Source organism: Theropithecus gelada, chromosome X (genome assembly GCF_003255815.1).
Source record: "Theropithecus gelada isolate Dixy chromosome X, Tgel_1.0, whole genome shotgun sequence".
Lineage (NCBI taxonomy): Eukaryota > Metazoa > Chordata > Mammalia > Primates > Cercopithecidae > Theropithecus > Theropithecus gelada.
In genome coordinates this window covers 117,046,727-117,073,026 of record NC_037689.1, presented here as the reverse complement: position 1 = coordinate 117,073,026, position 26,300 = coordinate 117,046,727, and the positions used below count along the sequence as shown (strand labels likewise).

General features: G+C 43.1%; 1 protein-coding gene across 2 annotated transcripts; it reads left to right on the top strand.

Moving 5' to 3' along the window:
- Positions 1–4,659: 4,659 nt before the first annotated feature.
- Positions 4,660–23,102, top strand: NKRF (NFKB repressing factor). 2 transcript variants are annotated; one of them, XM_025373611.1, is made up of 4 exons: positions 5,176–5,328; positions 7,475–7,578; positions 18,940–19,070; positions 20,130–23,102. In XM_025373611.1, exons 2-4 carry the CDS (start codon positions 7,550–7,552, stop codon positions 22,085–22,087), a joined length of 2,118 nt encoding a protein of 705 aa, XP_025229396.1. In that variant the 5' UTR covers positions 5,176–5,328; positions 7,475–7,549; the 3' UTR covers positions 22,088–23,102. The 2 variants fall into 2 exon arrangements, with proteins under 2 accessions (XP_025229395.1, XP_025229396.1); XM_025373610.1 differs by lacking the exon at positions 7,475–7,578 and having other exon boundaries at positions 4,660–5,328.
- The last annotated feature ends 3,198 nt before the right edge of the window (positions 23,103–26,300 follow it).

The following is a 26,300-nucleotide window of genomic DNA, read 5'->3' as shown; positions in this document are numbered from 1 at the left end:
GCTCACTGCAAGCTCCGCCTCCCGGGTTCACGCCATTCTCCTGCCTCAGCCTCCCGAGTAGCCGGGACTACAGGCGCCCGCCACCGCGCCCGGCTAGTTTTTTGTATTTTTTAGTAGAGACGGGGTTTCACCATGTTAGCCAGGATGGTCTCGATCTGCTGACCTCGTGATCCGCCCGTCTCGGCCTCCCAAAGTGCAGGGATTACAGGCTTGAGCCACCGCGCCCGGCCTACTTTTTTTTTTTTTTTTTTATTGCTACTAATAAACAATCTGTGGAGAGAAACTGTTAAATTCCTGGAAATATCTTACTCATCAAAAATTTATCCTTGGATTGAGCATCTATTGATAATGTTTGCCTGGACCAATCTATATAAAATGATGATTTTCCAACTCCAGCACTCCCTCCATATTTACCAGTCAGCACATGGTATTCGACTGAAAGCAAAGCCCCTCCCTGCAAAGGCCCTCCCTTGTCTCTCATTTATTTATCTATTTGGTATCACTGTGGACGTATGGCTCCCTAGTTTTCAATGGTTTATAATTCATTACTGTCTTTAATAATATTGGTGCTCACATTACTCAGAGTTGGCCAGTGAGAACTCCTAGTTATGCTTTCAATCCGTTAGTAAACATTCCTCAAGAGCACATGGTGGTGCAGAATTCTCGGGTCAAGAACTGTTAGTGATCTGAATTTTGGGATAGTTTATGGGAGTGGTGCTGCATCAGGTTTCAAGTTTCTGTCTTTCCATTACATACCGACTCCCCCTATAGGCAAAAGCAGGGAAGGAAGCTCAAAGCAGTCAAAATGGGGGGTTATGTGTCTTAAGACAGTGATCAGGGCTGGGCGCAGTGGCTCACACCTGTAATCCCAGCACTTTGGGAGGCCGAGGCGAGTGGATCACGAGGTCAGGAGTTCAAGACCAGCCTGGCCAAGATGGTGAAACCCCTGTCTCTACTAAAAATACAAAAATTAGCAGGGTGTGGTGACGAGAGCCTGTAATCCCAACTACCGGGGAGGCTGAGGCAGAGAACTGCTTGAACCCGGGAGGCGGAGGTTGTAGCGAGTTGGGATCCAACCACTGCACTCCAGCCTGGGCAACCGTGGAATAGAGCGAGACTCCGTCTCAAAAAAAAAAAAAAAAAAAAGAAAAAAAAAAAAAAAAAAAAAAAAAAAAAGCAGTGACAGACACCTGCAATAGAGGGGAGGAGGATGGATGATTACAGGAGGTGTCCGGATTATTTTTGTTTTTGTTTTCTTTTTTGAGATGGAATCTTGCTCTGTTGCCCGGGCTGGAATGCAGTGGCACAATCTCAGCTCACTGCAACCTCCACCTCCCAGGTTCAAGCAATTCTCCTGCCTCAGCCTCCTGAGTAGCTGGGACTACAGGCATATGCCACCATGCCCGGATAATTTTTGTATTTTTAGTAGAGGTGGGGTTTCACCATGTTGGCCAGGTTGGTCTCAAACTCTTGACCTCAAGTGACCTGCCCGCCTCGGCCTCCCAAAGTGCTGGGATTACAGGCGTGAGCCACCATGCCCGGCCTTCTGGCTTGTTTAGGATTGTAATGGCGACCTTTATTATCTACACCTACACGTCTCTTCAACTAATGTATTTCTGCTCAGGGGTTTCAACTCCTGCTTACTGAGAAACCATCTGTAGCTGTGAGAAAGGAATGGGCTAAAATAGATTGGCTGATGGATTTTTTGTAATCAGAAGGATACCAGGGAGAGAAGGACATGGAGAATCCTGGAAATTTGTGTTCCATGGATGAAACTGCTTATTCCTTAGTGGGATTTACAAATGGAATCCTATTATGGTTGTTCCAGAGCAGATGGCCTCTTACATCAGTTCCAACACCTTTTATTTTGTAATCCAAGTTCAGAAGTCAGATTACAATCGTTTGTTTCTATATAATGGAAACGTTTTAATTCAGGCTGAGAGGAAGTAATTTATCTTTTCACAGATTGTTTTCTAGGAAAGATGTATATTTATTACAGTGCTGATTTTGGTGAAAGTTGGCAACTTAGGCTGTGTCTTAGTCCATTTGTACTGCTATAACAAGATACTGAGACTTGAGACTTATAAAGAATATACATTTATTTCTCAGAGTTCCAGAACCTGGGAAATCCAAGATTAAGGCACCAGAAGGTTCAGTTGTCTGGTGGGGGCAGCTCTCTGCTCTCTGCTTCCAGGATGGTGCCTTGTTGCTGCATCTTCCAGCAACAAGGGGAGAAGAGTGTTATATCCTCACATGGCAGAAGGCAAAGGGCGAGTGACCAAACACTGTGTAAAGCCTCTTTCATCAGGGCCTTAATCCCATTCCTGAGGGAGGAGCTCTCATGGCTTAATGACCTCTCAAAGGCCCCACCTTTTAATACCATCACATTAGCCATTAAGTTTCAACACTTGAATTTTGAAGAGGACACACTCAAACCATAGCAGGCTGAATTTAATCTAATTATAAAATAACAAATCAGCTTAAAATGTAGGCTCCAAGGAAATGATTTTCACTGGGTTGGGACAAAAGGAAGAGCTTCATTCATTTATGCATTTAATTCAACAAATATATCTGGAGGACCTACAGGATCAAGGTGTAGGTGCTAAAAGCAAGACAGATGAGTTCCCTGCTTTCATGTAGCTGACATTCCAGTGGAATACAGCAAGAATACGAAAAGGAAAGAAAGTGGTTTTTCTCTGTTGTCCTGGAATTGATTACAAGCTGGGTGGGGAGAAATAGCCCTATATAAAACTAAATGTGCCACCAGCAGTAGGACCACCGGATGAGGTGGCTTTGACTCAGTGCCCTCTTTAACTCTCTAATGACATATTTCTAACTATATGACACCTTATGCGTAGGGGCGTATTGGACTGAGAAGAGCAGAAGATAACAGCACTTTTCAGTTTCAGAATTCTTTATTTCCATGTCTTTCTCTATGGTGGGCATTCATGTTTATTGAGGTAATGTTAGTCTCTGAACCACCAAATCAAAGAACATAGTACTACGAAGGAAGGTTAGAGATAATAAATTCAAGTAATGATTGTATGAGTGAGAAAAACAAGGCCACAGAGGTGAAATGACTTGCCGAAGGTTGTAGAGATAGTTGTTGGCAACGATGAGATGAGAATTTAGGTCACCTGACTCCTCTCATCTAGTGTTCCCCCAGTCATTTGCCTTTGCACTGCCCTCCTTTTTCTTTTCTTTTCTTTCTCTTTTTTTTTTTTTTTTTGAAACGGAGTCTCACTCTATTGCCCAGGCCGGAGTGTAGTGGTGCAATATTGGCTCACTGCACCCTCTGCCTCCCAGGTTCAAGCGATTCTCCTGACTCAGCCTCCTGACTAGCTGGGATTACAGGCGCCTTCCACCATGCCCAGCTAATTTTTGTATTTTTAGTGGAGACGGGGTTTCACCATGTTGGCCAGGCTGGTCTCCAACTCCTGACCTCAAGTAATCCTCCTGCCTCGGCCTCCCAAAGTGCTGGGATTACAGGCGTGAGCCACCGCACCCAGTCTGTTTTATTTTCTTCACAGCATGTATCACCTTGTGAACTTTTTAAAAACAGTCTGATTGTTACCCCAATAAACATGAATGCCCACCATGGAGAAAGACGTGGAAATACATTATGAAAGTGTGTAAAGTGCTGTTATCTTCTCCTCCTCCTCTCAGTCTAATACACCCCTACACATAAAGTGTCATATAATTAGAAATACTTTAAAGAGTTAAAGATGGTAGAGCGTCAAAGCCACCTCATCCAATGCTCCGGCTCCTGGTGGAACATTTAGTTTTATGCAGGGCTATTTCTCCCCGCAAAGATTGTAGTCAATTCCAGGACCACAGAGAAAACCCACTTTCTTTCCTTCTTTTGTGTATTCTTGCTGTATTGAGCACACAGTAGGTGCTGCGTAAATTCTCGCCGACAAACACTCATTAACTGCTTTCGTGAAGCGACTGAAGTTATTGAGTGAAGCTGACTCCGGGTGGAGTGATACATTTGGCTACAGTGATTGAGCGGGCCCCTCTTCTCTGGGCCCCTTTTGTATCTTGTAATTTGTTGCACTTAAGTTGATACGTGAAATACACTTATTTGCAGTTGTGATCAGAACTGTGTAAACAGTGTCTGTGTTCGTAATTGGGATGCAGTAGGGACTTGAAAGTGGCTAACTTGAGAAGCGGCGCTGTGGATGATTTTCTTTGCAACTGTTTCATTTTTAGTACGTTTTCGCAGTAAGCTATTACACAGAGCTAATGATGCATGATGCACAGAGCATTTCAAGCTACTCTGAAGAAAAGGCACCTCGGGGAGCTGCCTGTTTTGTTTTGTTTTAATGTAAAGTCCATTGCAGACCTAAAGCCCTTACAAGGAACATGGTCTCACTGTCGCGCCGCTTAGAAATCCAGGGAAAAGCGTCAGACGAGCCGTGGGCTAACAACGGCTACCTGAGGGCACCTTCCAACCATATTCTCGAACCTCAGAGAACCTTCCTAAATTCCCTTTCTAGAGTCCCCGCCCTCTGCTTGTCACCGTAGTGCGTCAAAGGCCCGTAGTCGTCACTGGAGGGAAAAAAGTACGTCGCGCGAGATTCTGCGACGGGATTTGGAAGTTAGGGAACAGCCGCGGCGCAAGCGCACTGGCCTCACAACCCCGGACGGCACGCGGGTAGGTAGGCTAGAACCTAGAGGAGGGGAGCAGAGCGTGCTGGGGTCTTTTATCGCTCTCCGCGCAGTGCGTGGGTCTGCAGATCCGTGGAGGTGCGGAGCCTCACTCGGCCTCCCCGGCTCGCGAGTGAGTGCGGCGGAAGCCCTTCTGCTCCTCCACGAGTTGGAGGAGTGCAGCGGACGTGCACCCCGGTGTCGGGACGCGAGCTCGTGCTCCTCTTTTCCTCCTAACGGTGGCCCCCACGCACACACTCCAGTCCCCCCGAGAGTTGATCTTCGCCCCTCAGCGCGCCCCTCCTTACCCGGCCCCTCCCACAGGCCCCCCGTTTCCGCCCGCTTGCTAGCTACCTAGCTCGCGGTCCGTAGTCGGCTTCGTCCCTGGGGTCCCTACTTGGGGGCGGAGAAGATGGCTGGAGGACGTCTGCTGTTGGGGGGCGACTTCCTGTCGCCGCCGCCGCTGCCCCCCCTCCCGCCGCCGCCGCTGCCGCCCCTCCCGCCGCCCCCGCCCGAGCCAGTGCTGGAGCAGTGGCGCTATAGCCACGAAAGTGACTGGCAGTGGGCTCTGCGGCGCAGCTTCATCTGTCGGCACCTGCACAGCTATCCCGGGGCTGCCCTCGACCAGCTCCTCGCCCTCTCCGCCGCCTGGACCAACCACGTCTTCCTGGGCTGCAGGTGAGTAAGGTGTGGGTGTCGGGTTAGGGACGGGGGTGAGAGATGGGTGATGGGGGATCGGGTTAGGGACTGCGGTGGGGAGGGATCGATGATGGTGGTTGGGTTAGGGACGGGGGCGGGATGCGTAGGATAGCTTGGAGGCTGGATATTTGGAGGTGCTGGAGGGCACTAGAGGGATCACTCTTGCCCTGGGGGTGGGGTGGCCGACTTTGGTGGCTGGGCATGACATAACAGCTAGTAGGGCGCAGAGATCGCGGAAGCGGCCTCTCCAGGACCAGGGATGGAGATGAAGCAGCGCCTAGAAGAGGATTATTGAGAGATGGTCGTTGTAGTTGGTGGCGGTATTAGAGGACGTGGGAAATGATGAATAGCAGCATCTCGGACCTGCGTAGGGCCTTCCAAGCATGCAGTATCCGCAGAGAATATATTCGACAGTTGGGGTTGTGGGGGAAGGGCGAGGGGACCCCACTGTTCTAGTCTCCTCCTGACCACTCTCTTTTTCCATTTCCCTTAAATAAAACACCCCCCTCTACTTGCAGCCCCTAGCAGGGTCTTACTGTCTTCTCCTGGGGAGGCGGTACGTATCAGCTCTCTGAGCCGCAGCAGCGTCAGCCTTGCTTGTAGATTTGCGCATAATGTGTCTGGACTCAAACAAAGAAATGGATATATCTACTGTAAAAATGGATTGCCCTCTTTTTACCCTAAATGGGATCAGAAGGATTAACATTTGGCTCTGAGTGAGGTTTTAGGGGTGTGTGTGTGTGGTTTTAGGGGTGTGTGTGTGTGTGGTGGGGGTGTGTGTGTGTTTGTTTGTTTTTCCCCCCTTTCCTAGAACCTGGTGACGTTTTGAACAGGCCTCTTTGAAAGCTCTTTGCATTGAATGGAGACTGCAGTATGGTTCCAACGCAGTTTTTTTTTTTTTTTTTTTGAGCAGGCTGCTTGGACCTCTGTCCTTCAGAACCCCTAAATCGGCCCTATACTAGTCATTCCTTTGATAGACTGGGAGACGACTTCTTTCGACATTCCTGCAATCATAGTTTGTTTGTTTTTTTTTTTATCAGGAAGGGTGAGAAATTCTGGAATATGATCATGTCAATTTTGGCCAGTTCAGTTCCAGGAGTGACTGTAACAGATGCAGAAAAAGGATTGTCTACTCCTGCCCTTAATTATTGAACATGGCATTCAGTGTGATATACTTTGCTCTCATCACATAAATTTATTTTTTTGTCTTCTGTAGGTTAGCATAATTTCTACCACCAGAGATAATGATTAGGAGGAACTGGTTACAACTGAGGAAGCCTTAGTTATTAAACAAGTCAGATAAATCTACTTGACCTTTGCCTAACAATGTTGTTCTTGAGTTCGAAAGTTACCTTTATCCTATAATCATAAGTCTCCATCATACCACAGAAGGCTGTCGGGAATCTGAATCCTTAAAATACAATAAAAACAAAAACTTGAATGAGGGTAACCGTCCTTTGTGTTAATAAATCTTCCCACTAGAATGGAAGCTTCCTTAGGGATAGAGAGTTTGCTTTCTTGTTTACACCTTTATCCTCAGTGCCTAGAAGATTGCCTGCTAAATAATAGCTGCTCAATAAATGTGTGTGGAGTGAATGGATGTATACAGCTTTATGATGTATAACACATTTTAAATATTTATTTCATTTCCTACAACAACCTGGGGGATCAGGTGGCGTCTCATTTTTACTGCTAAATCAGTGGCGGCCGAGAAGTTAAGTGACGTGTCCAAGGTCTTACAGCTGGGGCTAGGACCCAGGTCTTCTGATGCCCAGACTGATGCTCTTTCCACTGAGCCACAGCTGCCATATTTGGGAAGGATGGATCATGAGTGAAAGCAAGTAACTGACATAAGCCACATCACTATATCTCAGGATTTAATTCCAAGAACAACACCCTTGTACATAAGCAGGGCATTAAAAACACAAAGTAGGCCAATGGTAGTTGGTGTTAAAGGCTCAAGCATTGCAGGCTGTTGTGTGTGCACTCAGGTGCATCTGTGGATACTATGTATGCTATAGTCACCATGTTACATTGTAGCTAAGTCAGTTTAGTTAATACAAGAATTGCCATTACATTATCAAATAGCTTAACTGAAAAGTAATGTTTGCATTATATCTGATAGCTTCCATATAGGAGAAAGGGAAGGGCCAATGAAGAATCTTGGAAGCTAGGGACCAAGTGCAGTCTTCCACTTTAGATGGGCTTTATGTTACCTCTCATCTTCAGGTGGGTAAAACTTGTGTTCCAATACTTGTTGATGTTAATGTAGATGTTGGCAGAGTTCTTGTTTTCTGTGACAGAATACTCTTCTCTCAAGTGAACTGCAGAATACATGGTGAAATAGCTCTTTCTAAACTTAAATTGTTAATTGTTTTTCTTTTTTTTTTTTTTTTTTTGAGACAGAGTCTTGCTCTGTCGCCCAGGCAGGAGTGCGGTGGCATGATCTCGGCTCACTGCAACCCCCACCTCCTGTGTTCAATCTATTCTCATGTCTCAGTCTCCTGAGTAGCTGGGATTGCGGGCATGCACCACTACACCTGGCTCATTTTTGTATTTTTGGTAGAGACGGGGTTTCGCCATTTTGGCCAGGCTGGTCTCGAACTCCTGGACTCAGGTGATCCGCCTGCCTTGGCTTCCCAAAGTGCTGGGATTACAGCAGTGAGTCACTGCACGTGGCCTTAAATTGTTGATTTGTTGCTCAAGGTTTATCACTTGACTTTTGGAACAGGCTGTGAACCAATAGCAAAGAGAAATTTCCTTGCTCTTTTTTCCCTCTGGCAAAATGTTTTGTGTTCCATTTTACTTGGGGCTGAAATAAACTTCTAGGTCAAATAAATCTTTGAAAATTCCTTCATCATAAGACCAAGCCAGGAGGAACTCAAATGTGCGGGGAAACAGAACATATTTCATTCCTTTTGGTGATGGTGGCAATTTCCACAGAACAAATTTGGGTATCTTCTTGACTCTGTAACTGGGGTTTTCAAACTTAAGTACACATCAAAATCACCTGTTAGGCTTGTTGAAACACATTGCTGGGTCCCAGCCCCAGGGTGTCTGACTTGGTAGGTCTGAGGTGGGGCCTCACAATTTGTATTTTTGACAAGTTCCCAGGTGATGCCGATGTTGCTGATCCAGAGAACAGCACTCTCAGAACCACTGCTTTTTAGGATAAAATAAAAATGTTTCTATTCTGTTTTTTAATCATTTTCTCCCTCATTGTCCAGGCAACCAGAAAGCTCAAATGGCTAAAATTGTTTCACTTCGTTTTTTCATTTGTCTGTTCCGTTCAAGTAAACAACTTAACCAAGAATTTTTTCTGCAAGCAATTTCTAAGATTTGTAGCTAGTGAAAAATTAGTTCAGTTTTCTGACCAACTACACCTGCAGCACTTAAATAATTGTACATATGAATGCCTAAAGAACTGTGTGATTTTTACTTAAAATTGTAGATAGTGTCTTTATATTTAATAAAGCAGTTTGATTAACTGGGGCATTTAGTTTTCCAGTCGTTGATCAATAAGATTAGAAGGAGAATCCTGGCCTACTATTTACCTTTGATAAGACATTAATTAATAGATAAAATATACCTTAAAATGAAACCAGCTTTGCTCCCTTATTTGTCTCTTCCTGGTTGATACAAGACTGGTGTTTGGAAGGTAGATGCTGGCTGGGCTCATGTTGCAAAACTGTGCACATATTAGGGAGAGTGCAGCAATCACTAGCTAATGAAATGGGTGTGGGAGCTTTTGAAAGATTATCAGTAATCTGGGTATATGTTATTCACTTATGATGTCAGGAGTCTCATTAATTGTTGTTATTGTTGTTGTTGTTGTTGTTTTGATAAAGATGGGGTTTCCCTGTGTGGCTCAGGCTGATCTTGAACTCCTGAGCTCAAGTGATCCACCTGCCTTGGCCTCCCAAAGTGCTGGGATTACAGGAGTGAGCCACCGTGCCTGGTCTGAGTCTTTTTTTCTTTTTCTTTTCTCTTCTCTTTTCTTTCCTTTTCTTTCTTTCTTTCTTTTTTTTTTTTTTTTTTTTTGTGACAGTATTTCGCTCTTGTTTCCCAGGCTGGAGTGCAATGGCGCGATCTCAGCTCACCACAACCTCCACCTCCTGAGTTCAAGTGATTCTTCTGCCTCAGCCTCCCTAGTAACTGGGATTACAGGCGTGCACCACCACACCTGACTAATTTTGTATTTTAGTGGAGACAGGGTTTCTCCATGTTGGTCAGGCTAGTCTGGAACTCCCGACCTCAGGTGATCCGCCCACCTTGGCCTTCCAAAGTGCTGGGATTACAGGCATGAGCCACTGTCGCCAGCGTTTTTTTTGTTTTTTGTTTTTTGTTTTTTTTTTTTTTTTTTTTTTTGAGACGGAGTCTCGCGCTGTGTCACCCAGGCTGGAGTGCAGTGGCGCGATCTCGGCTCACTGCAAGCTCCGCCTCCCAGGTTCACGCCATTCTCCTGCCTCAGCCTCCGAGTAGCTGGGACTACAGGCGCCCGCCACCACGCCCGGCTAGTTTTTTGTATTTTTAGTAGAGACGGGGTTTCACCATGTTAGCCAGGATGGTCTCGATCTCCTGACCTCGTGATCCGCCCGCCTCGGCCTCCCAAAGTGCTGGGATTACAGGCTTGAGCCACCGCGCCCGGCCTGTTTTTTGTTTTTTTTTGAGAGAGCCTTGCTCTGTCACCCAGGCTGAAGTGCAATGGCGTGATCTCAGCTCAGTGCAGCCTCCACCTCCCAAGTTCAAGCCATTCTCCTGCCTCCACCTTCCAAGTAGCTGGGATTACAGGCGTGCACCACCACACCCAGCTAATTTTGTTTGTATTTTCAGTAGAGACGGGGTTTCACCACGTTGGCCAGGCTGGTCCTGACCTCAGGTGATCCGCCCACCTGGGTCTTCCAAAGCACTGGGATTACAGGCATGAGCCATTCCACCAGGCTCTGGCCCAAGTCTTATGAATAGTTTTTTTTTTTTTTTAATTAGTTTTCCTTATGAATAGTTTTGAATAAACAATTTTATACTTGGAAACCTTAATCTTTGCTTAATTTTCAAATCTCAGCTTTTTTGTTTGAACTTAGTAGAACAGTTTAATATATTTTTTTAAAGTTTTATAAAAAGGCTGTGCCTGGTGGCCCATGCCTGTAATCCCAGCACTTTGGGAGCCTGAGGCGGGCAGATCACGTGAGGTCAGGAGTTTGAGACCAGCCTGGCCAATGTGGTAAAACTCCATCTCTATCAGGCGTGATGATGGGTGCTTGTAGTCCCAGCTACTCGGGAGGCTGAGTTGGGAGAATCACTTGAACCTGGGAGGCAGGGGTTACAATGAGCCGAGATAGCATCACTGCACTTCAGCTTGGGCGCCAGATCGAGAGTCCGTCTCAAAAAAAAAAAAAAAAAAAAGTTTGTAAGCATCTATTGCTGAATATTTATTAAATTTCACCTGCCATTGTATATTATAGTGGTTTATGTTATTCATAGGTATGCATATATATGCACCTGTTTTGTGTCCAGAGATGTAAAACTTACGAAGACATGTTTTTGTTCATTAGAAATCATCTTTTTATGTGCTAGATATGGTGGGATAGTTGAGTCACATCCTGATTTCCAAAAGCTTGGTATACTATCAGCTACTTTTGAGAACCATAGACCTCAGAATTTTGGGATTCTTTTTTTTTCTTTTTCTTTTGAGACAGTCTTGCTCTGTCACCCAGGCTGGAGTGCAGCCGGTGATATCAGCTCACTGCAACCTCTGCCTCCCGGGTTCAAGCGATTCTCTTGCCTCAGCCTCCTGTGTAGCTGGGTCTACAGGCGCACGCCACCACGACTGGCTAATTTTTGTATTTTTAATAGAGACAGGGTTTCACCATGTTGTCCAGGCTGGTCTTGAACTCCTAGCCTCAAGTGATCTGCCTGCCTCGGCCTCCCAAAGTGCTGGGATTACAGGCATGAGCCCCCATGCCCGGCCTGGTTTTCTTTTTTAAGCATTTATAATCTAAAGGGTAACTTAGCAGACTTAAAAATATAATACGTGTGCATCTTAAAAAATTACTATATTAGACTTGCCTTAATGATATCTTACATTTTATTCAATAATACGAATACTGTATAACCATTAAAACTCATGTGGTAATGATGTGGAGAAAAGGCTTATGGTACAGTAAATTAACAAAAAACCCCACCAGATTTCAAATCAACATAGATAACCTGATAGTGATGGGGAGTTATGGAAAACACAGAAAAAACATTAAAAAATAAACCTCAACATGGCCGGGACGCGGTGGCTCACACCTGTAATCCCAGCACCAAATTGGGAGGCTGAGGCAGGCAGATCACGAGGTCAGGAGTTCGAGACCAGCATGGCCAACATGGTGAAACCCAGTCTCTACTAAAAATACAAAAATTAGCTGGGTGTGATGGTGTGCTCCTGTAATCCCAGCTACTTGGGAGGCTGAGACAGGAGAATCCCTTGAACTGAGGAGGCGGAGGCTGCAGTGAGCCGAGATTGTGCCATTGCCTGGGCAATAGAGTGAGACTCAGTCTCAAAAAAAAAAAAAAAAAAAAAAAAAAAAAGATTAATTTTAAAAAAAACCCAACATGTTGATGAAGTTATCAGTAGTTGGAGTTATTATTACTATTTTTGAGATAGGTTCTCACTCTGTCACCCAGGCTGGAGTGCAGTGGTGTGATCACAGCTCACTGTAGCCTCAACTTCCTAGGCTCAAGTGATTTGAGTAGCTGGGATTACAGGTGTATGCCACCATGTCCAGCTTTTTTTTTTTTTTCCCCTTTGTAGAGACAGGGTCTTGCCATGTTGCCCAGGCTGATCTCGAACTCCTGGGCTTAAGTGATCTTCTTGCCTTGGTCTCCCAGAGTGTTAGGATTACAGGTGTGAGCCACCGCTCCCGGCCAGTGGTTGGGAATGTAGGTGCTTTTCTTGGTGGATTTTCTAAAATTCCTGGTGTTAAACGGGTTACTTTAAAACACACTATTAAAAAATAGACTCTGGAGAAACTGAATAATAAAAGCTTTACTGCCTTGGCTTACTTTAAATATGTGGCACCACTTCTTTATCTTTGGATAGCTACTCTGAATAATTGTAGAAGCCTCGTGGTCTTACTAAACACTCCAGATTCATATTTACATTGTTCTTTGAATAGTGAAGTGTTTGTTAGGTACTATATGGTCTTTTTCATTATTGTTCAAGCTGGCTGGGCTTCTTCAGTATTATGACTTCATAGCAAAGGACAGAGAACTGTATCAGCAACCTATGCAAAGACTTATTTTTATGGCCTATGGGTGAAGTTGAATTTTGTGGCAGATGTAATGAATAGGGTATAGTAAGTAGGTAGAGTAATTACTAATGCTGGAAGAAACCTGAGAAAAGTGAGCATGAATGAGTGAGCCCTAAGTGCATCACACCGTAAGACATATATGCCATTCGCAGTTGTACACTGTACTTGGAATCAGGCTCTAACTGAAGGTCTGGAGAATATTGACTGGAATTCAAGGTAAGTTGCCTGGTTGTAGGGCCACTTTTGGTAACAGGCGTGGGATTAGTAGTTTAAGATGTATAGACTCATCTCATTTTCATGGTGTTTTTTTTTGTTTTTGAGATGGAGTTTTACTCTTGCTGCCCAGGCTGGAGTGCAATGGCGTAATCTCGGCTCACTGCAACCTCTGCCTCCCGGGTTCAAGCGATTCTCCTGTCTCAGCCTCCCAAGTAGCTGGGATTACAGGCATGTGCCATCACACCCAGCTAATTTTTGTATTTTTAGTAGAGACAGGATTTGTCTATGTTGGTCAGGCTGGTCTCGAATTCCATACCTCAGGTGATCCACCTGCCTTGGCCTCCCAGAGTGTTGGGATTACAGGTGTGAGCCACATGTGCCCGGCTTTTGTTTTTATCTCATATTTTGGAAATGGGACTCCCCAGTTTGAATGGAAGTGATATGTAGAATGTATTGTGTTTATTTTATTTTATTTTAATTATTTTTGAGACAGAGTCTCGCTCTTGTCGTCCAGACTGGAGTGCAGTGGTGCCATCTCAGCTCACTGCAACCTCCGCCTCCCGGGTTCAAGCGATTCTCCTGCCTCAGCCTCCCAAGTAGCTGGGATTACAGGCACCTGCCACCATGCCTGGCTAATTTTTGTGTTTTTAGTAGAGACGGGGTTTCACCATGTTGGCCAGGCTGGTCTTGAACTCCTGACCTCAGGTGATCTGCCCACCCCAGCCTCCCAAAGCATTGGGATTATAGGTGTGAGCCACCCTGCCCAGCCATATTGTGTTTTAGACTGTGCTTTCTGATGTTCAGATAAGAGTCAATGAAGATAAAATTACTCTTGGTATTTAAATACTCGTGCTAGCTTTAGCAGCAACAGTTGTCAATAGAAAGTGCAGGTTACAACTGAGCTAGCTTCCAGCAATCTGTCGGGGAGGCCACCGTGCCTTGACTTCTGTTTTGCGTGGAATGATACGTGATGGGTGTGCAACCTGTTCTGCTGAAAATGGAAAATGTTACCCTCCTTCTGGTTTAGAACTGATTCATGTAAAGGTGTGATAGTTACTCATTTTCAGAACTTTCTTCCCAAATGCTACCAGAAATCTCTTTTTTGGTCCTAGGCTGGGGAAGGCTCTGAAGGTAGGAAGGGAGAACAGGTAACCGTGATAACAAACACTTCACTTGAGCTCCTGTTTCTGTTTCTCTGTAGTAAAATGTTATTCTATCAAGCAGTCAATCTTCATAAGGAGCCTTTTTAAAAAAAAAAAAAAAAAAGAGTCGGTCTCAGCCGGGTGCAGTTGCTCATGCTGTAATCCTAGCACTTTGGGAAGGTTGAGGCGGGTGGATTACCTGAGGTCAGGAGTTCAAGATCAGCCTGGCCAGCATGGCAAAACCCCGTCTCTACTAAAAAAATACAAAAATTAGCTAGGCATGATGGCGCATGCCTGTAATCCCAGCTACTTGGGAGGCTGAGGCAGGAGAATTGCTTGAACCCAGGAGGTGGTGGTTGCAGTGAGCTGATACTGTGTCACTGCACTCCAGCCTGGGAGACAGAGCAAGACTCCCTCTCAAAAAAAAAAAAAAAAGAGAGAGAGAGAGAGGGTCTCACTCTGTCACCCAGGCTGGAGCGCAGTGGTGCTATCACAGCTCACTGTAGCCTTGACCTTCCCTGCTCAAGTGATCCTCCCACCTCAGCCTCCCAAGTAGCTGGGACTCCAGGCATGGGTCACCATGCCTGGCTATGTTTTTCATTTGTTTTTTTATTTTTTATTTTTGAAATGATGGTGTTTTGCCATGTTGTCCAGGCTGGTCTTGAATTCCTGGCTTCAAGTGATCTGCCCACCTCTACCTCTCAATGTGCTGGGATTACAGGCATGAACCACTGTGCCCAGCCAGGAGACATTTTTTAATTGTATATTTTAAAGCTTTGTCTTAAAATTTCAAACACACAAAAATAGAAAAGAGTTTAATGAATCCCATGTACCCATCACTCAGCAATCATCAGCAGTCTGCCATACTACCCTTCTTCCTTCATCTATTCTGCCCTAGCTTTTTGTGGGCACTAGTCTGGAGTATATTTTTTAAAATCCTGACATCATTTCACCTGTACATTCTTCAGTACACATCTGTATCAGATAAGAATTTTTAAAAATAGAGTTACGATTGCATTATTCATGTTCAACAAAATTAACAGTAATTTCTTAAAAATCACCCAATGCCTCTTTCATGTCGTTTTCTTCATTTGTCTCAAATGTCTTTTTACAGTTTGATTCATTCATGATACAAAGTCTATACAGTGTATTTGATTGATCCATCTCCTTTAACCTATAGCCACTCCCTCTTTTATTTTCATTCTACAGTATTTATTTGATGACTGGGCTGTCACATACTGTTCCCTCATTCTGGAGTTGGATAGTTCCATTCTTGTGGTGTTTCACATGTTTCTGGGAGTCAGGAACTTGATTAGGTTCAGGTTTAATTCTCTGGAGAGCCATAATGCTTTCTAGATAGTGCCATGATGTCCTATTGTATCACATCTTGGGGTACATGTTTCATTGTCCCACTTTTAGTGATATTAAGATGATAAAGTCCCCAATCAGCTTTTTAAACTGAAATTTTTCTTGAGATAATTATAGATTCACATGCAACTGTAAGAAATAATACAAAGAGATGGCCAGGTGTGGTGACTCATGCCTGTAATCCCAGCACTTTGGAAGGCTGAGGCTGGCGGAGAGGTCAGGAGGTTGACACCAGCCTGGCCAACATGGTGAGACATGTTGAGTCTCACATGTCTTAGTGAGACAGGGGTCTTACTAAAAATACAAAAATTAGCCCCGCATGGTGATGCATGCTTATAGTCCCAGCTACTTGGGCGACTGAGTCAGGAGAATCACTTGAATCCAGGAGACGGAGGTTGCGGTGAGCCGAGATCACGCCATTGCATTCCAGCATGGGTGACAGAGCGAGAGACTCTGTCTCAAAAAAAAAGTTCCTTTTTGTCTCAAGTAGTGTTCCATAGTGTATTTGTACCAGAATCTAACTATTCACCTGTTGAAGGACATCTGGGTTGATTGTAGTTTTGGGCTGTTACAAATAAAGCAGGTTTTTGTGTGAACATAAGTTCTCATTTCTCTGGAATAAATGTCCAAGAGTGTAATTGCAATTGCTGGATCAAGTGGTAACTGATTTTTTTTTTTTTTTGGAGGCGGAGTTTCATTCTTGTTGCCCAGGCTGGAGTGCAATGGTGCGATCTTGGCTCACTGCAACGTCCGCCTCCTGGGTTCAAGCGATTCTCCTGCCGCAGCCTCCCGAGTAGCTGGGATTACAGGCATATGCCACCACGTCTGACTAGTTTTGTCTTTTTAGTAGAGAAGGGGTTTCTCTATGTTGGTCAGGCTGGTCTCAAACTCCCGACCTCAGGTGATCCGCCCACCTTGGCCTCCCAAAGTGCTGGGATTACAAGCGTGAGCCACCGCACCCAGTCTGATGTTTGGTTTTATAAGCAGCTACCAAACTGTTTTCCAGAGTGACTGTATAATTTTACATTCCCAGCAGCAATGTCTGAGTGATCCAGTTTCTTCTCATTTTTGCCAGCATTTGGTATTGTCACTTTTTTTTTTTTGGAGACGGAGTCTTGCTGTGTCACCCAGGCTGGAGTGCAATGGCACAATCCCGGCTCTCTACAACCTCTGCCTCCCAGGTTCAAGCGATTCTCTTGCCTCATACTCCTGAGGAGCTGTGATTATAGGCACATGCCACCACGCCAAGCTAATTTTTGTGTTTTTAGTAGAGACGGGATTTCACCGTGTTGGTCAGGCTGGTCTTGAACTCCTGACCTCGTGAATCACCTGTCTTGGCCTCCCAAAGTGCTGGGATTACAGGCGTGAGCTACCGTGCCCAGCCATTGTCACTTTTTTATTTTGGCCATTCTAATAAGTGTATAGTGATACCTCATTGTGATTTTTAAATTGCATTTCCCTGCTGGCTAGTGATGAACATCTTTTCACGTGCTTATTTCCAATCTGTCTCTCCTCTTTGGTGAAATATTTTGTTTATGTCTTTTGTTCATTTTTTAATTTGATTTTTTTTTTTTTTTTTTACTGTTGAGTTTTAGGTACTAGTCTTTTGTCAAGTGTGTGGTTTACAACTATTTTCTCCCAGTCTTCAGCTTGACTTTTCATCCTTTTCACAGTCTTTCAAGAGCAAAAATTTTTACTTTTTTTTTTTTTTTTTTTTTTTGAGACGGAGTCTCGCTCTGTCACCCAGACCCAGACTGGAGTGCAGTGGCGCGATCTCGGCTCACTGCAACCTCCACCTCCCGGGTTCGAGTGATTCTCCTGCCTCAGTCTTCCAAGTAGCTTGGACTGCAGGTGTGTAGCACCATGCCCAGCTATTTTTTTTTTCTATTTTTGTAGAGAGAGGGTGTTGCCATGTTGGCCAGGCTGGTCCTGAACTCCTGACCTAAAGTAATCCACCTGCCTTGGCCTCCCAAAGTGCTGGGATTATGGGAGTGAGCCACCGCACCTAGCCAAAACTTTTTAATTTCAGTGAGGTCCGTTTTATCACCAGTTTCTTTATGGATGGATCATGCTTGCTATCAAGCCTAAGAACTGTTTGCCTAGCTCTAGATCCCACAGATTTTCTCTTGTGTTTTTTTCAATAAAAGTTTCATAGTTTTACATTTAGGTTTATGATGCATTTTGAGTTAGTTTTTTTATAAGGTGTGAGGTTTAGGTTGTAGAGTTTTGTGTTTTTTTTGTTTGTTTGTTTTTTGTTTTGCCTATGGATGCCCACTTGTTCCGGTGTCGTTTGTTGAGAAGGCTATCCTTCATCCATTGAATTGCCTTGGCACCTTTGTCAGTAATCAATTGAGAATATTTGCTTGGGTCTGACTGAGTTCTTCCTCCATTAGCTTTTCACCTAATAGGTTTAGCAGCCATTGATTGATTGATTGGTTGGTTGATTTTTTTTTTTTTTTTTTTGAGATGGAGTCTAGCTCTGTCGCCCAGGCTGGAGTGCAGTGGCATGATCTCGGCTCGCTGCAGCCTCTGCCTCCCAGGTTCAAGCAGTTTTCCTGCCTCAGCCTCCTGAGTAGCTGGTATTACAGGTGTCCACCACCATGCCCGGGTAATTTTTGTATTTTTAGTAGAGATGGAGTTTCACTATGTTGGCCAGGCTGTTCTCGAACTCCTGACCTCAAGTGATCCACCTGCTTCGGCCTTCCAAAGTGCTGAGATTACAGATGTGAGCCACCATACCCGCCTGATGATCGTTTTTTATTTTATTATAGGTTACGAAATGGTAGTAGTCCATCGTTCCTTCATTTATTAGCTGGAATGCTTCTATAAAAGATATTTTCCTCATCATCTCTTTGGTTGCTCTAAGTACAGTTTATACAGGAAAATGCAGGATAAATGTTTGCTTTCTTCCTTTCATATTTACCTGTTTGCAGAATAATGACATGGTTCCTTCCATCCTTCAAAGGTGACCAATAATAGTTTGTAAGTATCATTATGAACTAATGGATTTTCAACATATTTGATGTGTTTCAATCCATTGCCATCATTGTTCTTATCGATATTTTAGTTGGCTCACTTTGCCAGTACGAGTTTATTCAGATTGGCTTCTGAGTCCATTTGACACAACCCCTTTGATCTTTGACAGATTCCTTGGTTTTAGGTGCTAGAAGATTTCTCAGGCTCACCTTAGACATTTCCTGCCACAGACTTAGAATCAGCCACTTCTCTAAGGACCCTGATTCCATTTCAAGAGAAATGGTAGAGACCACAATCAAAACAAATCATGAATTTATACTGATATTTTCAATTCAAATTAAAGATAAGGTTTTTGCTAAAATTTTTTGAGTTTATATTTGTATGTCTTATGCTGAAAAAATCTTGATTTCCTAATTAGTAACATAATTATTCATTTGATGGGTAAATATTTTAGGGCCGATTCTTTGGTTTTATAGCCAAAATACCCTGTTGATAAAGTCTTGTGGGAGCAATTATAAGACTGGCTTATTTTGAAGCTTTTTAAAAAAGACATCCTTACCTGTTTTAACTCTAGATTATATTAACTTAAATAGGTACAGCCCACGCCTGATGGAAAAAATTCTCCAAATGGCTGAAGGTATTGATATTGGGGAGATGCCTTCATATGATCTGGTGCTGTCCAAGCCTTCCAAAGGCCAAAAACGCCACCTCTCAACATGTGATGGTGAGTATACTTGTTTCTGAAAGGTGGGATTTGAAGAAACATGGCTTTCAAAAATGGTATGAGTGTGGTATATGATTTCAAATAACATTGGTAATATTAGTTCTTACGGGTAAAAGAGTTTTAGCTTTTAGTTATATACACTTTTTTGAGTATGCTAAATAGAATTGAAAACTAAGAATATCGAAATCATATTATTATGCAGTCCTTGAAATTTATGCCATGGAACCGCCCTCTAAATAAAATCTTATCCTGTGATCACTTGAGCATCTAAGTCCCTAAATCCTCTTGGATGGGTCCGGGATGGACGAGCTTTCTACTGAGCAGTGTTACAGGGAGGAAGCTCTAGTGTCTAGTATAGCCTCATCAGAGTTCATCTATAGCTTTAAATTTGGCATCTCACATAAATCATTAGTTTCCAGCTGTTGTTTGTTCTAGAAAGAAAATAGAGCAAACACCCTTTTGTGATGAATGGGTCAGAGCTGAGGTTTTGAAGTTGAAAACTTTTGATCATTCTTTTTCTTTGATTTTTAGTCACAACTATGTAAAGCACCATCACAGAGTCACTCACCTCTGATACAAAAGAGAAAGGCTTTGTAACTGCCTCTGCTCATCATCTGTCTTGCATTAGAACCATCTTTCCCATTTTCAATCCTTAAGTGAGCTTTTCAGCATGGGTGGTATGAGATTGTACTGGAACAATCTTCCAGTCCACTTCACCTTCCAGCACAAGTGAAGAGTATACTTCACCTGTGCTTTAGCTCATTTGATGCAAAAGCAGCTACCAGTAATGTGTGGTGGTGACCTGCATACTTGACTCAATGGTATATTTTCTATCAAGGGTCTTCCCGTACATGTGGAAAGACAGGGAACATCCCTCCTTATGCTGGAATCTTACATTGATAATTGAGTCCCTTCACCCAAATGATGTGAAGTTTTTGTGATGGAAGTATCTTGTACCAACAATGCAACTTGCAAATAATATGGTTGGTACTATTTTCCTGTTTGGTTCTTTTGAAATATTCCCATTTTAATGAATTGTAAATTTCACTCATTCTATAGGTCAAAATCCTCCTAAAAAGCAAGCCGGTTCCAAATTCCATGCGAGACCTCGTTTTGAGCCTGTACATTTTGTAGCTAGTAGTTCAAAAGATGAAAGACAGGAAGATCCTTATGGCCCTCAAACAAAAGAGGTAAATGAACAAACACATTTTGCCAGCATGCCAAGAGACATCTACCAAGATTATACTCAAGACTCTTTCAGTATACAAGATGGGAATTCTCAGTATTGTGATTCATCAGGATTCATTCTCACAAAAGACCAGCCTGTAGCAGCCAACATGTATTTTGACAGTGGGAACCCTGCCCCAAGCAGCACATCACAGCAGGCAAACTCTCAGTCAACTCCTGAGCCTTCACCATCACAGACATTTCCCGAGTCCGTGGTAGCCGAGAAGCAGTATTTTATTGAAAAATTAACGGCGACAATCTGGAAGAACCTTTCTAATCCAGAGATGACTTCTGGATCTGATAAAATTAATTATACATATATGTTAACTCGTTGTATTCAGGCATGTAAGACAAATCCTGAGTATATATATGCTCCTTTAAAGGAAATTCCTCCTGCTGACATCCCCAAAAATAAAAAACTTCTAACTGATGGCTATGCTTGTGAAGTTAGATGCCAAAATATCTACTTAACTACAGGTTATGCTGGCAGCAAGAATGGGTCCAGGGATCGAGCTACAGAACTAGCTGTAAAACTCTTGCAGAAACGTATTGAAGTTAGAGTTGTCCGGCGGAAATTCAAACATACGTTTGGAGAGGACCTCGTGGTGTGTCAGATTGGCATGTCCTCCTATGAATTTCCTCCAGCTCTGAAACCACCAGAAGACCTGGTGGTGCTGGGTAAAGATGCTTCCGGGCAGCCAGTTTTTAATGCTTCTGCCAAACACTGGACCAATTTTGTCATTACAGAAAATGCAAATGATGCAATTGGTATCCTTAACAATTCTGCCTCATTCAACAAGATGTCAATTGAATACAAATATGAGATGATGCCAAATCGCACATGGCGTTGTCGAGTGTTTTTACAAGATCACTGCTTAGCTGAAGGTTATGGAACCAAGAAAACAAGTAAACATGCAGCTGCCGACGAGGCTTTGAAAATTCTTCAAAAAACACAGCCCACATATCCATCTGTCAAAAGTTCACAATGCCATACAGGCTCTTCACCCAGAGGATCTGGAAAGAAGAAAGATATAAAGGATCTTGTAGTTTATGAGAATTCTTCAAATCCCGTGTGCACGCTGAATGACACAGCTCAGTTTAACCGAATGACAGTTGAGTATGTCTATGAAAGGATGACAGGCCTCCGCTGGAAATGCAAAGTGATTCTAGAGAGTGAAGTAATTGCAGAAGCAGTTGGGGTGAAGAAAACTGTCAAATATGAAGCTGCTGGGGAAGCTGTGAAAACCCTCAAAAAGACCCAGCCAACTGTCATTAACAACTTGAAGAAAGGAGCTGTTGAAGATGTGATTTCAAGAAATGAAATTCAGGGCCGCTCAGCAGAGGAGGCTTACAAACAACAAATCAAAGAAGATAACATTGGAAATCAGCTTCTGAGAAAGATGGGTTGGACTGGTGGTGGTTTAGGTAAATCTGGTGAGGGCATACGGGAGCCTATCTCAGTCAAAGAGCAGCATAAGCGGGAAGGGCTTGGTCTGGATGTAGAGAGGGTGAATAAAATTGCCAAGAGAGATATTGAACAGATCATCAGAAACTATGCCCGCTCCGAGAGCCACACAGATTTGACTTTCTCTAGAGAGCTGACTAATGACGAACGGAAGCAAATACATCAGATTGCCCAGAAGTATGGTCTTAAGAGTAAGTCTCATGGGGTGGGCCATGATAGGTACCTGGTGGTAGGTAGAAAAAGACGGAAGGAAGACCTACTAGATCAGCTCAAACAGGAAGGCCAAGTGGGCCATTACGAGCTTGTTATGCCTCAAGCAAATTGAGATCTTACTAATTTATTTTGTAAATGCCTAATGAGGCAGATTTTTGAATTAAAGAAATGCTACATGTTCCGGTTGCAGAGTATATTCATAAGATGTCTCACCTTGTTCATTTCACATAGTGGTTTATTAGATATTGGAACCTAAAGAATTCTGTCCACTTGTATTAGCTTAATCCAGCAGATGATATTGTGCAGTTACTGTTTGTGTCTTTGATATTGCTGTGTCCCTCAGATTTTAGTAGTTTGACAAGCAAGAACACATATCCAAATGGAATTTTACCCCGAGAAATTCTCGTTTTAAAGGGCATAGCACAGCAACCTGCAACAATATGTAAAGTTGATATTGACTACAATAAAAATCCAGTCTTAATTCCAGATTTACTGAAAATGTCAGATCATTTTGTATTAATCTATTTTCATCTTTGTGTAGAGCCAGTTATAGAATGTTTAACAATAAATTGTGCTGTACACGTAAATGTCCTTACCAACTAAATGATGTAAAAGTTTCTTAAAGTAATTTTAGTGTTCATTTATTTATAACTTCTACCATGTGATTTCCAGAATATTGGAAGTGATTTACTGTATCTTGTGATATATGGGTTTTAACAAATTCTAGTCTTCACGCTGAGAGAGCACTACTTGAGAGAGCAGTTGAAAGTTTCAAAAACTTTGGTTCAATCTGAAGAAAGGAAGCTTGAACTGTTTGTTCTTGGTGCCTTGCAGAGAGACTCACAGCAACTCTCCATTATAGCTTTCACACGGTTTGGATGTGCAGCACATCCAAGGCAACCACAGCTGTGGTAGAGCTTGGTAAAAGACTGAAGATACATTGGTGCTTTGATGAAAAGGTCAGTTGGCTGGTCCCTCTCTCAAAAAGCTTATTAAGCCTGAAAAGCCAACTTTGTAACATATTTAAAACTGCTATTTTCGCTTATTTCTGGAATGTAAAAAAAAAAAAAAATGTATAAAAAGAATTAGTGTATGCTTCCTGAATAAAAAGGAGCCAGAGTTGATCAGAATGGTGGCGTGCTCATTTCCGGGCAGCAGCCTTGTAGCAGCACTGGGTCTCTGGAGAACGGAAGTGGTGTTTGCACAGAATAGTTCAGCACCCAGAGCACATGTGGATGAATGTCCGGATTTAACAGATAGGAATCAGTCAACTATCACTTTTTTCCTGTGGGCCAACATGCTGGCTTCAACCAAATCTTAGGCTGCTCCCTTTTATGTGATTTTGTTTTTGTATCTCAGGTAAATCAAGTATAACCTCATAAAAGCACAGGGGAATTTACCATTGATCATTAGACACCTCTAATGAAATGATGTTCGGGACAATTAGGTGGTTTACAGTGCTTGAAAACATTTAGCACCATGCTTGACATGTAATTGGCCAACAAGAAATCGTAATTTCCTTTCCCCTGTTTTGTTTGTTTGTTTGTTTGTTTTTGAGATGGAGTTTCGCTCTTCTTGCCCAGGCTGGAGTGCAATGGTGCGGTCTCGACTCACTGCAGCCTCCACCTCTTGGATTCAAATGATTCTCCTGTGTCAACCTCCCAAGTGGCTGGGATTACAGGCACCCGCTGCCACGCCTGGCTGATTTTTGTATTTTTAGTAGAGACGGGATTTCACCATGTTGGTCTTGAAGTCCTGACCCTCAGGCAATCTGCCCACCTCGGCCTCCCAAAGTGCTGGGATTACAGGTTTGAGCCAACGCGCCCGGCCCTGTTTTTTATATTTTACATTAAGCGGCTGCCCACTGTGGTTAAATTAATGCTTAAAAAACATAAAAGGATTAGCCTTTATACCTGGATCTCTGTAACTGGTAATCATCTACAGTAACTAACCAGTGTGATAATGGTTTTCCATTAACGGTCTTTCTACAGTGCGTAGCCTTTCTTAATGTAGGTAGGAAGAGAAATGAGGTGTACATTTTATTTTGGCACTTCATATTAACATTGGCAAAAAGAACTAAGCAATATATTTATAGATATTATAGGATTACAATTTTTTTTTCTTTTTTTTTTTTTGAGACAGGGTCCCACTCCGGTTACCCAGTCTGGAGTGCAGTGGCGCAATCTCAGCTCACTGCAACTTCCGCCTCCCGAGTAGCTGGGACTACAGGTGCACACCACCTGGCCTGGCTAATTTTTTGTATTTTTAGTGGAAATGGGATTCTGGTCTCAAGCTCCTGGAGTTACACAGCCCACCCTCTTCAGCCTCCCAAAGTGCTAGGATTACAGGCATGAGCCACTACACCTGGACTACAATTTTGTTTTGTTTTTCATTTACAAGGTTCATACCAGCCTTCAGAAGCTATGTTGAATTTGTGAGTTAGAAAAAACCTGCCTTCAATTCTCTGAGTAAGAGTGGCTTTGGGATTAAGGGATATGAAAAGTGGACTGATTACTCTCTTTAGATTTCTTTCTTCTTCCCCAAATGATTTTGAGGCGGGGAAAGGTAGGGGAATGTTAAATGTGAATCTGGTTTGTCTAGGTGAGTCCAACAGAACAGAATATTAAGGTAATTACAGTTAGGAAGGCTCCCAAATAATTGCGCCAAGTAGATACAAATTTGGTTACTGGATTTGAGGGGCCAGATTGCCTAACTTCTTAGGATCTGTGATACTGATACAGAATTAGAGCAAAATCACCTAAAACTTGCTTGAGGATAAAATAATGTTGAGAATGGCGTTGGCATGAATGAGCTGCTGACAAGCTTGCTGTTGTTCCATTTTGTCCCCTTTCAGTTGGTTACTGTATTTTCCCTTTCTTTGAAATGTAGTCATTCTTAACCCAGAAACCTTCTATAAAATCTGCACAGGTACATGAGCAATTTCAAATTTTATTTGGATTACTTGTTTTTTATACTGAAGAACTAACTGTGCTTTCCATTTTATATCTAGCTTTTAGTGTCACAGATGTACTTTTTGGATTTTTTTTCCTCCCCTTTGATTGCAAAATGAATGGAAATATCATGCCTTTTGTTGGGATTCTTTTTTAGTAGTATACAATGCATTCTCTTTGCTATGAGTAACCCCTGAGCTGGAGATGGGTCCTAAATAAAGGATTCTAATTGCAGCTTTGGTTCTTCATCATACCTCCTTCCCCACATCAGCACATGCAGAATTGAAAAGTTCAAACCTGACTGCCATTTGAAAAAGGGACCGTGCAAATTTGTTTTCATTAACTTTGTTATCAATACATGTAGCCTGTGGTGTTTAAAGGGAGAAAGAGGCAATTAGCATAAAATGTTCAAATGAATGGTTTGTGGTGGCTTTGACCATGCATATGTTGTTTTTGGGAGGTCAGCTTGTTGGCTCTGTTGTAAGGTTTTAAACGGATTATCCTATGAAAGAGATTGGGTATTGTGTTTCTCAGGAGGTGTACAAAAGAAAAAAGTTATTAAACCTGACCATTCTGAGTCTCGCCTTGCATTTTTTCAGGTATGATTAACAGTGTCAATATTTAAAGCACTCAGCCACATAGCAGGATGAAAAAGTTAATGCAAAACTAATCCACCAAATAGAAAAATTTAATGTGGTTCTACTTTGAAGCAGAAATGGACTTGAGGGAAAATATTAAGCAAATTGAAGGACATTGCTCCTAGGTGAAACAATCCAAGTAATGTGGTAATTAGTGCAGATTGTACTTCTCCATACTGAGGCTTCAAGTACCATGTCTTAAAAGATGAATGGGATACATGCATCGTAAGGACTTAACTTCATTTAGCCCCATCCACCCAACCAAACAAGTACGAAGAGGTGGTAGTTTTTACAAAGTCATTGTCCTTGCCTCTTTAAAATGAGATGGGTTGCTCCTCAGAAGAAAGCAGAGTTTTGTTTAATCAAAGTAATTGAGGATATCTGTACTCCCAAACTTTACATAGGATTTAAAATACCATCTAGACTGGGCGCGGTGGCTCACACTTGTAATCCCAGCACTTTGGGAGGCCGAGGCAGGTGGATCATGAGGTCAGGAGTTCAAGACCAGCCTGGCCAACACAGTGAAACCCCGTCTCTACTAAAAATACAAAAATTAGCTGGGTGTGGTGGCGGGCACCTGTAATCCCAGCTACTCGGGAGGCTGAGGCAGGAGAATCACTTGAACTCCGGAGGCAGAGGTGGCAGTGAGCCAAAATTGCACCACTGCACTCCAGTCTGGGCGACAGAGCTAGATTCCGTCTCAAAAAAAAAAAAAAAAAAAAAAAATAAAAGGTTT